Raw genomic sequence first — 16,688 nt, forward strand, 5'->3', positions numbered from 1 at the left:
ACTTTTTCTTCTCACCAGAGTTTTTATTTAGATATTCGTTCTCAAATTTATCGATATCAGTGTAATGTCAAAATTGTGTGTATATTAAACGATTTACAGAAAGATATTTTTTAAATACAGAAATAACTTGTTTATCATCAAATGATTTTGTAAATATGGAATATTACAAACTTTTAAAGAATCTGTATGAAAAATTATTTGAAAAAAGTATGCTTGAGAATTTTTTTTAAAATCTTTTTTTTATTTGCTCGTGTAGTTTTTTATGTATGTATTTTAATTAAGTTTTTTTTTCTTTGAAGATGTGGGTATTAAACGAAGTCGTTGTAAAAGAGTTAAATTAACGTGAAATACCAATAGCCTATATTACATGCCACTTAATATATTGATTGGAAACTTAAATATTTTCTCGTTAAGCTATTTTTGGAATGCTAAAATATTGCTTATAACGCTTTAGCAATCAAGTTCCTTAATTGAGATTATTTGATGTCTCTACAACTACTTAAGTTAACGCAACATTACACAAAAGAAATTTTTGTCTATGTAGAGCAAATACCTAGTTCTGGGAACTAAAATAGTTAATTTTTTACTATTTCTTTTGAGCCTGTAATACTTAATTTCGAAATACATTGTATAATACATTATCAATTTGGTTTAATTCAATGAGGAAAGGGAAGGAATAGCTTGAAGTAGGTCGAGTGCATATTATATAAATATGCCTATTTATAAATATGTATTTTGGCATATAAAGCCATTTTTGAGACTTTTGATAGCGCTATGACTAAACCTCTCTAATTTTTACGCTTTTTTGGAAAATTGCTTCTTGTAAAAAATTTGATTAAAATTTATTTTCCGCTTAAATATATGTACGTATTTTAAAATTCATTAAAAAGGCATTGTTTTTTCTATTTTTATTACGGCGAGGCTCCTTAAATGTTGCTAAAACTAACCGAAATTCAAAAAAACTTCTAACTCTAAATTCTCTAGACCTCTATATAATAGTTTGCAAAAAGGGTAGAAGGTTACAGACCTTGTTATGACAGATATAAAACAGCATCGCAGCATATTGGCATGAAGCACCAGTATGCTGCGATAACCATTTCATCGAATCTTAATAGTTGACATAGAATGAGAAATCAATAAATTTGTGAACTTAAGCCGTAGCATTTATGATAAGCAGTCTATGTATGAGAAACTATTATTTTTAAAAAAGTGGATATGCATCATTGTCAATACCAAGAGGACATTTCTTTCTGTTACTTTTCACTTCAATAAAGTAAAGTGCCGCTTTTCAGATCTAATTATAAACGTTTATATTGTCAATATATTCTCGTAGACAGAACTACTTTGTTTCTTCAAAGTTAATCCTAGCAATGAGCTCTCGTGGTACCACTTTTCTCTTTCTTGAAATGGGTGTCTTTTTAAAAGGTAGCTTTGGAAGAAATGGGTTAAAAATGCTTGTAAAATCACCCCAAATTTCTGCAATAATGAAAAAAATATTTATATTTTATGGTAACAAGGATTACCACCTTAATAGTCATGTTGAAAAATGATTTCAAAATCTGTGTGCTGCCAGTCATGCAAAAATATATGGTTACATTATCAAATAGTTAGCCATAAACTTGAGAAAGAATTGATCCCTGTATATACCCTTTCTCAGGTGTTTAAAAATTATGTTCTAAAATTGCTTTTAAAATTTTATCGGTTGCCATTCATTGCAAATTAAGAAAAATCTTAATTTTGGAAACATTCCGTTAGTAAGTTTATTTTAAAGAAAAAAAAAATCTGGAAGAGCTCGAATTGCAAGTTTACAAAAATCGACACAGCTAAAAATGTGTGTTTAAGAAATCGGACTCAGCTCGAAATGTGTTTACATAAATGAACACAACTCGAGACGTGTGTTTATTAAGTGCTAAAAATGAAAAAATGGAAGGAGTCAATAATAGATAGAGTAAGATGAAGTGCCATGATAGATGACCTATACTTTAATTGGGTGTAAAGAGGAATAGCTTATATACACTTGCTGTCATTTCCTTCAAAGTTAACCCTTTCGGGCCGACTGTCACAAATACGTGCCAGCATGAAACAGTATCAATCAAGGAAAAAAGATAAAACTGGTAATTAAAGTAATTCTTTAGCAGTTTATTTGAGGGCGGAGTTATGATTATTTGATTTATTTAATTCACCATTACTTTGTTCAAAATAAAACTATTTAGTTATACTTTGAATTAATATTGATTATATATATGATCAATCTAACAATAATTAAAGTAAAAACAAAGTAAGTGTGTCAAATTAGCAACGACTACATTTAAGTTACCGTTTTTTATTTAATTTCAACTTAATTCTGATTTTGTACTAATGCTTTTCTGAATCAACCGTCCCCAAGGGGTTAATGGTCAACAACATATATTAGACATTAACGCCTTCTTTAATCTTGCATGCTTTACTCTCAGTTCGAACAACTTACATATGGTAACGATCATAAGTAAGACAGCGAGCAACGTGAATAAAACTTAATGATTGCTATTAATAAAACTAATGTATGATGGTTACACCTTTTCAGCTTAATAAGCAATAAAAACTGCAACTACAAATATCATTTAAATACCTACCAGTATAAGTAATATGTACGAATTTTTATAAGAAATATTTTCATCAAAATATAGAGTAGGCAAATCGCGGGAAAAGCATTTATTAAAGCTATCTGCGCAACAGAGCGCGGAAGACGTGATTGCATCATGAAAAACTGCTAATTCCTTCCTAGTTTTAAAAAAAATCATGCATACAAGTGACGTAGTGTGGGTATCTCGATCCTTATTGGTAGTTGAAACGTGGCATTTTTTTTACATTAGCAACCTGTTTTTCTATTCTATTTCGACCAAGCCAAAACCGTCAAGCATCAATTCTCTTTAGTGACTCATTCTACATTCTTTCGCAAAAATTTCACTTTTTTCAATATATATTTCTTAAACACAGAGACGAACAGAAAGCCATATAGAACATAAGGGAGACCGCAATCGAGGTGATTCGGGTCACCGCAACTGACTCGTCGAAGACTGGGAGTCACCACTGATGACGAGCTCCTCACCGAAGTGGGCAGATTGGTGACGGATTTGAATATTCAGAAAATTAAAAATGTCTGCAAGGCAACAATGATTAAATTATTCGCCATCATACGTTTAGCATCTGGCAATCTAAAGCTTGTTTATTTCTTTAATTTTCTTGCATTCCTCGTTAATTTGATTTCTTTTCTTCAAATTTTTAAAAGATGGCTATTTAGTGAAAAAAAAAAAAGCTTTCAACTTCCGAATCAGAAATGATAATCGAACATTACAGAAGTGAGTTTTATTTTAGTAGCATTAATTTTAAAAGTTACAACAATATGATGAGTTCTAATAACTCCAGTTTTCGAAAAGTTTTATCAGTTAAAGTAAAATCGCTGAACTAACTACTAAAACGTTAGCGTTTTCGTTATCTATTTAAACTTAAAACAAATAACTAAGCATTAAAAACAAATAACTAAAAACGTCTTCACACTTGTATTGAAGAAGCTATAGATAGTTTATTATTGGCCTAGGCTTGAGCCCCTGAATTAGACGTAGGAGCCTTAGCCGCTAGGCGCTTATGACGCCATATCCGACGGCGAACCGGAACTTGTTTCTTTTTACCAGTGAATCACTCAGTGTCTCATAGCAAACCAGACAGAGACTGGAATCATTCGTGATTTCATCACCTCTATCGGGGTTGCCATAAAAAAAACTAATTATGTATCGAATTTGACACCCGGTGGCTGAGCGGTAACGCTTCGCGCTGTCGTGTCTCAGGTCCCTGGTTCGATCATCGGGCCGGGCAAGGTTGACTCAGCCTTTCATCCCTTCAGTGGGTCGATAAATGAGACGAGCGATTAATCCTCACTTCGGCCGGATCACGCTATTGATCGAAAATGACATCACTGTTAGGGGGCAGGGAGATGGTGGCTATTGGCTGGTGTTTGCATGATTTTGGCGACAAATTTCGTATTCACACGTGCTCGCTTGGAATTTATTCCTTCTTTTATCTTTTACAGTTATAAAGTAACAAAAATTGAAATAAATATAAGCTCAAATTTACTAATACATCGTAATTTAGTTGTGTTATGAATAATTTTAAGAACTTCATAATCAAGCAACATGCAAATTTAGTTTAAAGAATGACCAAAATTCTGGGCTAGACCCCCCCCCCTGCATTTCTAGATCAACCCCAGTTGCCCATGACGTAAAAGCAGTATAGTTTAATATCACTTACTTAGATTGTAATAAAAATTACCACAAAACTGTTAATATTGTCTTTATTACTTAACATTAATACCACGTGTAAACAGAGCGCGTTTGAAAACTAAATATAAAATCTGTCGCCAAAATACTATGCAATACACAGACAGCATGGGTCTTCCCCAAAACAGTGATGTAATTTTCAACCAATAGTGTGATCCGGCCGAAGTGAGGATTAGTCGCTCGTATAAATGAGTACCAAGCATGCTTGGGAACTAAAACTTCGGCTGACCGCCTGACCGTAACATCTGCTTCTGCACCCCAGAGCCCAAGATCAAGACAATTGAGATGGGCACAGTTGGACTTGGCCCTCTAGGGCTGTCGCGCCTCTGAGTTTAGCTTTATGTATCGAAGTTGCCAGGTACACAAAGCAGAAATATATCGCGGTTGTAAGGAAAGACATAAACAAATAATAAATCTAAGTTAAGTATAAGACGTTGAAGAGAAAGAATTATATTTCAACAACTTTGATGTGAGACACGTTTCTGTATTTAATTAACTTATCGTTAATTATTATTCTAACTTATGTGGAGAAACTTAGCTCAACTTTAACACGCCATTTTGCTTATAAACGAACACTTACGTCGTAAGTCACATGTTTGAGTGTTTGTGATCTTCTTCTTCTGCTTGAAGTGCAAGCACCCATTTTTTTTCCACTGTCAGTTGTAACTGATGAATCGATAGCTGTCATCAGCATGCATTATTTGTAACCGAAGTTAGCTATCATAATTTGATATCAGTGTTTTTTGTGTGAAAAATAAGATTTTGTCCATCGTTTCTTGTAGAAGATAATATTTTTGAATAACTATTTGTATTGATTGCAATGCTCTTATATTTCGATAGAACTTATCGCTAAGTTTTTTTATATGATCTCGTAAATATTAAAAATAGTCTCTTAAAAATTGTTTATATAACGCTAATTCAGTTACTGCAACAATCTGTTAACTTAATGTTAACGTGTTAATATCTGTTAACTTATACATCATTAAGGCATTTGAAGTATCAATTTTCGGTCACGTGTTAACGAAAATAATCGGGGGGGGGGGGATTAAAAAATGACATTAATTCTTTAAGGGGAGTCGGTAGGGTTGATACGGTCAATAAAGCTAAAACTAACCTTTTTCAAACTACCTTTTCTAAGAAACTACTTATGATATTATTTGAAAATTCTAGGGACATTTGAAATTATATCAGTCGTATGCTGTGATAGTGTTTAAGCATAAACAGGAAAACATTTTGAATTCTCAAAGATTTTTAATGAAAATGTTTTAAAAATTAAGAGTTCTCAGTTCATAATTTTTTTAAACAAATTTCTGTCGAAGATATGTATTAACAGTTATAACACTGTGAACGTGTATATGTAAATATTCTGTTAAAAAAGCTTAAGCAATATCTTGTTATGATTCTGAGAAAAGGTACTTCGAAAGAGGTCAGTTTTAGCATTATTGGCCCTTCTGACTTCCCACACGTTTTTATCAAGAAATCTCAAAATTTGACCATGAGCTCCTTATAAAGGGAAACTAATAAAAACCATCATTTCCATATTTTTTTAATATCGGAGTAATTAGCATAGTTGACAGTACGCGCCTAGTTGACTAGATGGCTAAACTGTGAATATGTGCATGTCTACCAACTGGCCACCGCATGCTAATAAATAATGGTAAGTCCGACCATCTTAATTCTTCAAGATAAATTTCAAGAATGAAATATTTGAGCTACCACCTACCAGTATTAATCTTTTTGAAATGAAATCTTGGGAACGGCTGCACTTGGTTCTACTCCCAGAGGCCCATTGCTTACATTACCGGCCGACCACGAACCATCATCCAGGAAGCCACGCCCCTTCTCAACTTTTTGTTTTTACAGTTCGCTGTGATATTTTTCCTATTTTTTCAGGTCTTACTAACAACTGAAAAAACATCATCGTTGAATCATTTTTGCTATTTCCAACAGATTGGTTAATTAACGAGTTTGATGAACGAACTCGCACAATATTTTTATTACCGATTGCAAATTTGCATTCGGTTTCTCTCTATAAGATAACGACGCGAACGTATCTAGAATGCGTTAAAAATTTCGTGCAACAGAAGAAAAAAAATTGTTCCTGAGTGTCAGTTGTAATTGTTTCTGTTTTTCGGCCAAGAAAATTTTAGAATTTTTTTTTTTGACAAAAAAATTAACTGATGTGAAATTATCATAGATAAATTCAATGAGAGAATATTTATATGAGCATTAAGTATTACATTTTCAAAAAAATAGGGGGAAAAAAAAGAAAACACTTTTTCAATAATTAATACAGGTACAAATGAGCAACATATAATGTCCTTTATTCAAATTTTTGGAAGAATGTAATATATTTTTTATTATTAGTCCTTCAAAATTTGCCCAATGCTTTAAATATTGATATTAACTATTTGAAAATACAAGTATGGAATTCCTAGGATAATTTCACTAAGAAAATGCCAAGCAATGTTTTCAAAATCACTTATGGAGTAGATAAGACATTCAGAAAACTGATTCAGAATGTTAAAGATACCGGTAAGTATGACGTTTCACAGTCAATTATTTCAAGACATGAAAGCTGAATCGTTATCAGATTTGGATATTTTCAGCGTTCCAAATTCCTTTATGAACTTAAAAACTTGAAACCTTTTCAGTTCTTGTGCAAAAGTAAATTATTCCCAGAACACCCAGTTACCGGGAAGAGAATATCATGAAGGCACAATAGTTCAAAGTTCAACGGAGTCAAAAATATTCTAACTGCAATTACAGACATGAAATTCCAAGACATAATTCCACTATGAGAATTCTTCGAAATTCATCCAGAATTGCTTCTGGAATAGCTTCTGAAACTCTTATTCAGAATGATTGAATACAAAGATGCAAAACATTTCTCAGTTATCCTATTTCGATAACTTCATTGTTCTGAATTCTGTATGAACATTAAAAACTTTTTATGAGAGCAATATCAGCTATCGTGGAAAAGAGAATTATTACAGCTGTAAGGGGATTATGGAGACAAAGGTTTCATAGTAGTGTGGTCAGCGCTGTGGCAATGTAGTCAGTATTGCTCTTCAGCCGTCTTTACTTCCAAGGGGAAGTTGATGCTTATCGATCCTGGGGGGACTTCAAGATAGCACCGGGTACAAAATCCTGGTTCTTCCCAACTTCAGCTTAGTGGGCCGAGATAGCCTGGTTGGTAGGGCACTAGGCCCATGTCCAAGAGGTCGTGAGTTCGAACTCCTTTGGTCGAAGACTCCCGTGTAGTAAATGGTGACTGATGCACGTTAAATCTATCGAGCCACAAAGTCCTCCATGTTCCCGTAACAAAACAAACCTCTGGGGGTACTGATCCAGGAGTTTAATTGTCTTCTGGTTTGGTTCAAAATTACAAGGCTACGGAGTTGAACATTAGAGTCGTAAGACCAAAATGGGGTTGGCAGCTCAACGACGGTTATAAAACAAAATAAAACGTCAGCTTAGTGGCTTAACTGTACTGGGTCATCTCAATTCTAGTGTCAAAGCTATAGAGTTCAATCCATTTCTATTCTTATCTGATATTCCAGTTTCTTATGTTCTTAAGGATAAGATATGTACAGACATTCTGCGAAAGTTTCAATAAATAATTTTCTTTTTTTAAAGTTCTTAATTAATAAAACCTGTATTATTTTTTTAATATATATATATATAAAAAATAATATAGTTCTTATAAATTTCTAATTTTTGAAATTTTTTCTTCGGGCATATTTGCCTTCACTATTAATTCTAAGGTACTTATCTGTTAAAGAAGATCGTAAAAAAATTGTATCCATTGCGTACCTATATTGTGCACCTATACTACTTTTTTAGGTGCCTAATACCACAGCACCTATTACTTATCAACACAATATCAGTAATACCATATAAAAATAATTAATTGAGCAACACTGGTGTCAAAAGCAGTATGGAGATTCTTTACTGCCTTCTTTAGTGGATTAAGTAACAATTTCAGTTTTTCATGTTCTTATAATTAATGCTTTCAAACATGAAGTTTTTTTTCATTTATCAAGCGAAAAATGCTTAATAATACATCATTCATTCGTTAAATACAAAATTTTAAAATAATAGTTACAATGTTTTTGCTAAAAAGAAACTACATATACAATTTATTTATGCATTCTAAGAAATTCCTTCTTCAAATAAATAGAATAACTTAAGCATCCTGCTGCTCATCTCAACAAAATTTCCGTAGTTTTGTATCTGTGGATTCATTTAAAAATTGTTTGAATACTAAACCAATAACAAAATACTCACAACATTCCCAAAATAAAATTAATTAAAATAAGTAATTAAGCTGCATAAGTTTTTTTTTGAATAAAAATTCAGCTGTAGTTTAATAACAAAGCATCTTTACTAGTATCAAGAATAAAATATTAAGCTTAAAACCTTTTTCAATAAAATTTAAATTTTTTTTTTCTTTTTGCAAAACATTGTTACAAATGAAACCAATATGGATTATATACCAATATGAATTAATTATCAATTGTACTGATACTTTTTTCAATAAAAATTCAGCAGCATTTTAATACAAAACATCTTTCTTTACAGAAGAAAAAGACTAAAGACTAAACATATCTCAACATATTCAACAATTTCATACCTCAACATATATTATAAGTTTTAACATACAAATTCAATAATTGCAATTTTTGTTCCAGATTCATTCTAACATAACAGCATATAAAATACCCATTATTTAAGTTTCGCTTTTACTTTAATAATAATGATATCGATACATTGCTTGTTAAAAAGTGAATCTTGTTGGTACAAAGATAGTTCTAGAGTATTGAAAGAGTTAAATTCATTTCAGTTATTTTTTTTAATTATATATTTTTCCCTATGAAAAAACAAATATGAATTTAACATGCAGCAGTGTCGAGATAAAAAATTTTCGACAAATGCAAAATTATTTTCAAAGTTTTACTATGAAAAAGATACTTATCGTAGAATAATCTGTCATACTATAAATGATATGTCATTCGTAAATAAAAAAAAAATGTTCATCTATAATTTCATTATCTGTAATGAAAAGAATAAATTAAATAATGATTTCAAAATTTTTTTAATAAAAATCGCATAAATTAAAAATATTTATATAAATTAAAACTTTTGAAAAAGCAATAGCTTTTAATAAATGATTTTACCTCAAACAAAATATAAAATATTTAAAACATTGTTAAAATCATTTTATATAAATATCGTACAGTATAATGCAATGAAGTATAAAGCACATACAATAATATTAATATATATTTCTGATAATTAATATAATAATATATATTTCTGGTAAATGTCAAACGAAAAATATCTAACAAATTATAGCTTTTATTAAATAATTTTATCTCAAATGAAATATAAAAGCATTGAGGATAAAATAATATACAGTTTATTGATAGTTTAGAATGTTAGTATATTACATTGCACAAATTAGCTGTACTTTATATTAATGTCTAAAAACATTTTCATAATTAATGACAGTGGTTTATTAAAGAAAAAAACATAAATGAATTATCGTTTAAGTATAGAACTACTTATGACAAAAGTAATGTCATGCTTTGCGTAACTTGACTTAAATTATTAAGAGTATTTCAGATATGTTAAATACTTAAATGACATTTATTATTTGTAAAAAAAAAGCATTTTTTCTCAAGAAAATAACATTTAAAAAAATATTATATATGCCATATGTATCGCAATCAAATTTAAATGACATTTTTTAAAAAATTAAGTTAAAATTAATTACTAATCGCATTAATGTGCAATTATCAATTTATTTAAATTAAGACTTCAATATAATTAATGTCAAAGTGTCCCAATTTGATCGAAAAATTTTTTGTTATACTTAAAAGGGTGGCAAAATGACCGTTATAGACAATATTTATTGCCGAATAGACTTTATTATCGCTATACATTTTGACTAGCTATATTTCTCAAACTACAACTGGAGATCTGTTGCCAAAGACAGCCCAAAAGTTCTACCCCCCCCCCCACAAGTATTAAGGGTAGTCGGTAGGGTTGATACGGTCAATAAAGCTAAAACTGACATTTTTCGATGTAACTTTTCTAAGAAACTACTTCTGATATTGTTCGAACGTTCAACGCTTCAAACGTTTTTGCCTTTTAATCTTCAATCGAAATTTCGACAACTTACAACCATGCGCATATAAACAGACAGTCGATATATGTAAAAAGAAAATGTTAAAATACGAGGGTTGTAAATTAAATAGTGGCAACTTAACCTTGAAACTCACAAAAGGGCGCACATGCGTAAATAGGATATGGGTGCGGTGAGGTGGCGCTGTTGTCGATGTGCAGAGTGCAAAAAACAGTCGATTTGCTTAGAAGGGTAGTTGTTGTGTGGCGTTAAAGTGAGGAGTTTCGTTTCCATCGCTCTAAAGCATGTTGTGAAAAGACTTAATGACGAAAAAAGACGAGATGCTTGAATCCATCGTGCTACTGTCCTATATGGTAAAGCATTTGCTCCAAAGGCTTCCACTAATCCTCGATAGCATTCTGTTGCATTTTTGCCACGGGCAACCTCGATTGTAAGCCACGACCGCTGATCACCTTTTGAAAACATGCTTTAGAGCGATGGAAACGAAACTCCTCACTTTAACGCCACACAACAACAACCCTTCTAAGCTAATCGACTTTTTTTGCACTCTACACATCGACAACAGCCCCACCTCACAGCTCCCATATCTAATTTGCGCATGCCCGTCCTTCTGTGAGTTTAAAGGTTAAGTTGCCAATGTTCAATTTACAGCACTCGTATAATAAATTTAAAAATGTCGTTTCTCATGCGGTTTAGTAAACAGAAAGTTATTATTTTTTTCTTTGAAAATAAAAATGAAACGTATCGAGCATCCCTTTTGTATTAAACTTCCAGCAAAGAATGTAAGGGTTGGTCAGTATATTCTTCCTGTATATTAATCCTTTGATTTTATAACCACCGAAATCCACTCACGTCTTGCAAATGTGATGCACCCTACATTCTTCGATTATTTTTTTTTAGTTCACTTTATAGTTCTTAAAACTTTTACTTTATTCTAATATTTCCTACTAAGATAAAAATTAAACTTTTTTTTTTCAAATGCTATTTCGTAGTACACATGAATTACCAAATCAAATTCGAATATTAAATTCTACTGATCCGTATGTTATGTAGGGTGTTCGGAAAAAACCTCTTTTAAATTGCACTTTTAGAATCTTTGTCAAACATTTAAACAAAAAAGTATCAGGAGAATCTTAAAATAATATTTAAATTAGAAAAAAAAGAACGAATCATACTACGAAATCTTATAAATCACAGTACAGCATACCCTCCAACTTATGAGGATTTTGAAAATAATTTTTTCTAGTGGTAGCGAACCAAAGTAGAAATTTTTAAAGCAAATGGATCTCTCATAAAACTTTTATCAGAACTTAAGAATCTAGCTATATGGCCGGCACTTTTATAAGTAATAGTGGACAAGTTACGCTAAAATTAATTTTTTTTAAATATTAAGACATTAATTTTGCTACCGTCTGAAAAGAAGATTTCTGAAACTACGGAAATTCCGTAGCAGTTGGAGGGTATGGACAGGAGGGCAAATGTAGTGAACAACAAGAAAGGTTTGAGTACGGGCTGAAACGGAGAGGAGTTACAAGACTATTGTTAGAAACAACTTCAAGATTTAACGTCCTGCTAAACCTCTTTCGATGTTTATTACGTCCACTGATCTCTCCTGTAATTTTTCAGATTTCCGTAGTGTTTTTGATTTTTCTACGATTAAATATTAATTTGAGATGTCCAATATGTTACTTATTTTCAATTTTGTTAACAATTCTAAAAATACGTATTAAAGGTGGTATTTAAGGAACACCCTGTATGTACAAGATATTCATTACTAATGCAAATTATCTTTCTATTTAAAAAAATTAGCACCGTTATCAATTTTATGGTTGAGTTTTCTGACATTAAATTATCTTTAACAATAAATTTAGGGGATAACTATTGGCGTCGTGATCTAATCACGAAATGAAATCCTCTCTAATTCATCTCAATCATGAAAGTGGCATTTTGCTCTAAAAGAATTTAATAAAAATATCGAAAATACACATGAAAATATTTGAGAAATGATTTTATTTATTAATTCATCAGTTTAAAATATTCACTTTAGAAATTTTTCATTAAATTGATAACGATGTTTATATCGTTTCATTTGGCCATGAATCAAAACTCTAGAGTACTTTGTCTGAAAATTCTTTCGTACAGTAAAATACAGTAAAGTCTCGATTATCCGTGGAATTGGGAGGCAAGGTTTATTTTTCTTCAAGTTCATAAAAGTATTAAGAAATCAATAGTTAAGCGATAAAGTTTTCTTTTTCTTTTTACAAATTCTGGAAAATACGTTCAGCTTAAGGTAGTCTCTTTCTCTATCAAATATAAAATATATAATTCGTTAATTATCTTTATAACTTTGCATAGCGTTGCCTAATCTGGTGCTACTCGCAAACGAAAAGTGAATAAGGAACCAATAGATATTTCCAAATTTAAATATTTTTAAAGTTAAGTACCAACACCCAAGAAATTAGGAAATTGTAAACAGGCACACGAAGTAATTTTTAATTTTAACTTAATTACTTATAAGATAAGAAAGACCTGTTTGACATATGTCTAACATATTCAAAACTTCTTTTGAAAGCAGGAGTGCGTAATTAAGCTTTGAAGCTTTTGATCAATCTTCCTATTGGAAATAATCATTTTGGGATCGTTTGATAAAATAACTTCTAAAACTTCTCCAACTCCTTCAGGTTTTAAAGATGAGAACTCGTTTATGTAAGAACACAATGTATCTAGAAATTTCTTTTCATTACCGCTCTGTATGGCTTTGCGTACATTAGTGTAAAGATCGAATGAATTTAAACTTTCCTTACGCTTCACAGAACTTATTTCATTTAAAACTTTATCCAGCTTCTCAGTTATTTCCAAAGCCTGAACTCTTGCTTCGAACGGAGAGTTTCCGTATCTCCAATTAGAAACATACTTTTCATTTGTTAATTTGCGAACGAGCAAATCCAACAACAGCAGAGCACCACTAACATCTACATGATCAAAGGTTTTGAAATCTTTCATTTTCTTATCTTCATCCAATTTGAAAGAATTGCTTAAAGTTTTAGCTTCATTATTTGCGTAATAATCAAGAGGAAAATCTCTAATAAATTTGCCATATTCTTCATCCTTAAATTCTAGCTTTTCTCCTTGCGTGTATTTATCAAAATGATTGTATTTATCAAAACCGTCAGGATTCGCCTCGAAGTATTTGCTAGAATTTTCCTCGAACTGAACTGGATACCATCTTTCTCTATCACAACGACCTTTTTCTACCAAATAATCAAACATAAAGTTTTGCTCTTCTGCTAATTCGCAAGCTGTTAAATCAACCTCTTGGATACTTGTGCTATTTGGCAATTTTTGAGCCTCTGTTCCCTCCCATGATACTATGTCCCGAACAATGTCTTCTTTTTTGTTAATGATCGCAATGGCAAGAGGTGTATAACCTTCAGCAGTCTTCTTATAAGTTTTAGCTCCCGCTGCAATCAGATAATCAACTGATCTATCAACACCACTCTGAGCTGCTAAATGCAATGGCGTCTGCTGTTGTGCATCTGGCTCATCCACCGAAATCTTTCCCTTTGTTTGAGTCCAAACCAACAAATTATCTACTAACCTTCCATGCTTAAAGTAGACAGCGAAATGAAGAGGAGTCCATTTTTTGTCAGTGGCAGGAGAATTTAAATTATCCATACCATAAGCAATTAATCTGCGAACTATATCTTCATATCCATACATTGCTGCAAAGTGAATCGCAGCCATGCCGTTTTTATCTTTCGCGTATAAATTGATTCTACTACTCTCCATCAAGTAGCGAGAATATACCTCAGAATTTAAAGAGACAGCTATATGCAAAGCCGTTAGTCCTAAAGAATCTTTAACGTTCACATCAACCTTATTATTTTTTATTAATAAATGCGCTATTTTCGGGCTCAATGATTTATCTGAAACAGCGACATGCAAAGGTGTTTTCCCAGATTTTTCTACCTCGTTAGGTTTGATTTTCTTACTAGACAACAAATGTTCTACGCTTTTTTCGGACTGAAAACGAACTGCCAAATGCAAGGGTGTTACATTATCCTCGTTCGTTTTGGCGTTGACGTCCGCGCCCTGTTTTACAAGCTCCTTCACGAAATCTGATCTGTTGTTTTCAATAGCTATGTGCAAAGGAGTGTAACCTTTCGAATCTTTCTGGTCAATGACTTTACGGTCGACTTCCAAAATTTGTTTCAGCATAGTAACCCTTCCTGATGCAGCTGCTGCGTGAATCACACCTCTTTCGCGTTCAAAAACAGTGGAAACGTTAGCACCCAGATTTAAAAGTTTATTCATATTCTGCATTATATTCTTATCGTTGTATGATTTCTTAAACGCTAAATCATATAAATCTCTGTCAATGTCTCTAAACTTATTTTGAGAACCAGAAATAATACGAATCAACTCTGGTTTGTGGCAGGCAAACATTCTAAAAACGAGCCTGTTTTTGTCACTCTTATTTTTAATTACTATCTCTGGGTTGGCAATATCAAACACATCCTCGTCTGTCCATCTGCTTATTCTGGAATATTTGCCATCTTTTTCGTATTGTGTTGCGTAGCTAACTTTTGTTCCTCTCTTCCAATCTAAAAAGTCCGTTTTGCTCAATTTATTTCCGGAATATGTATCAAAACGAACATCAATTTCTTTCGGCGGCTCGGCTTCGATTATTTTCAAACTCATCTTTTCAATATTTTGCTTTACAACTTTCAAGCTATTTGTTTTACTTACAATATCATTGTACAAATCCTTTTTAACTTCTTTAATGTTGTGTTTTTGCTGAACTTCCTCCGAAATCTGTATAACTTTATTAAGTAAACCACCCTTTGACTTTAGTAAGAACTGCTTAAACATTGTAAAATGAACTATAAGGAGTGTCATACATTGGTTAAACTTTAAAAAATCTTTTTCTTGATAATAATATTCCGAAATGTAAGTAAACTGATCTAAAAGGGTGAATAAAATATTCGTAAATGTAAGAGTGCCAAAACTCAGAGCAGTCAGAGCATTGTAAGCATTTTGATGGTTAATGTCCTTTGGAATTGCGTAACTGTTATTGATGATTGAAAATATAGCTTTGAACAATGTGCCCTTAGAATTAATGTAGTTATAAAGAAGCTTATCGCTAATCTCTTGCTCAATAAAATTGAAATATTCGTCATTTGGTACGATTTTCCGATTATTTTCACTAATTAGCAATGAATTATAAGCTAATTTTATGTCCGTAACTAATTTATTTATGTCTTGACGTTCGATGGAGTCTAGAATCCGTTCGAAGCCCTGATCCATCGAAACCCTTATCTTTTCAATTTCAGTTAAAGTTTTACTGACAATATCATGAGCATCTTTTAGTATTTCAGTTTGCTGATCTAACTTCTGGATTATCCCGTTTAAAGTTTTGTTTAGTCTCAGTTCCAACTCTTTAAATGATACATCACCGCAGTCTCTTTCAATGGAAGCGGAACCTAGAACTCCTTTACCTACTGCCGATCCAAACATGACTCCTGACAGCACCATTCCCAACCCGGGCATCGCTAGAATGCCCGCTACCCCTGCCGCAACACCGAAAAATCCCGTTATAGAATCTGACCAATTCATGCCTTCTTCTAATTTCTTGCATTCACGGGCAAGCCTCTCCAGATCAGTTTCTCTTCTAAAACGCGCCAGCATGTTTAAGTCACTGCCAGCTACCATTTTTCCAAGATTAGACTTTTTCTCAAATCTCTTCAACATGTTTATGGTGGTAGATTATTTTGCTGTTAGTTTTTTTAACAAGTGCAGTGCCGCGACGAAATTCTTAATTTCTATCGGAAAGCCGTAATTTCAAGAAAAATTTATACTTACTTCTTTTTCCAAACCTAAAAAGCCGTATAAAGATCCTCCTAAAAGGTTCAGTTTTACCCGTCATAATATCCATTTTATATACTTCTCTCAACGGCAGCTGACAGTTGAGAATTCGTTTCTTCCTTGATAAGTTTCTTAAAACAGCTGTTTGATAAGAAAAATATTTTAGAATTGTTAGATTTTATTTAAAAAGAAATCACAAATTTTACAGACAATAGACATTTTCGCAGCTGTTCGTATGATACTTAACTTCAATTTCTGACAAAATATCAAATCTGTGGCAGCAACTTTGAATATTTAATTTCAAAACATGCATAACAGAATTCATATGACAACATATTTTAAACATCTGCCTGTGAAGC

General features: G+C 32.0%; 1 protein-coding gene across 1 annotated transcript; it reads right to left on the bottom strand.

The window, feature by feature from the left end:
• Nucleotides 1-13,017: 13,017 nt before the first annotated feature.
• On the bottom strand, nucleotides 13,018-16,215 carry LOC107445871 (delta-latroinsectotoxin-Lt1a-like). The gene has a single exon (XM_087162654.1). It carries the CDS (start codon nucleotides 16,213-16,215, stop codon nucleotides 13,018-13,020), a length of 3,198 nt encoding a protein of 1,065 aa, XP_087018780.1.
• Between the last annotated feature and the right edge of the window lie 473 nt (nucleotides 16,216-16,688).

This window comes from Parasteatoda tepidariorum, chromosome 5, assembly GCF_982258835.1.
Source record: "Parasteatoda tepidariorum strain Cologne lab strain chromosome 5, Ptep-v5.0, whole genome shotgun sequence".
Classification (NCBI taxonomy): domain Eukaryota; kingdom Metazoa; phylum Arthropoda; class Arachnida; order Araneae; family Theridiidae; genus Parasteatoda; species Parasteatoda tepidariorum.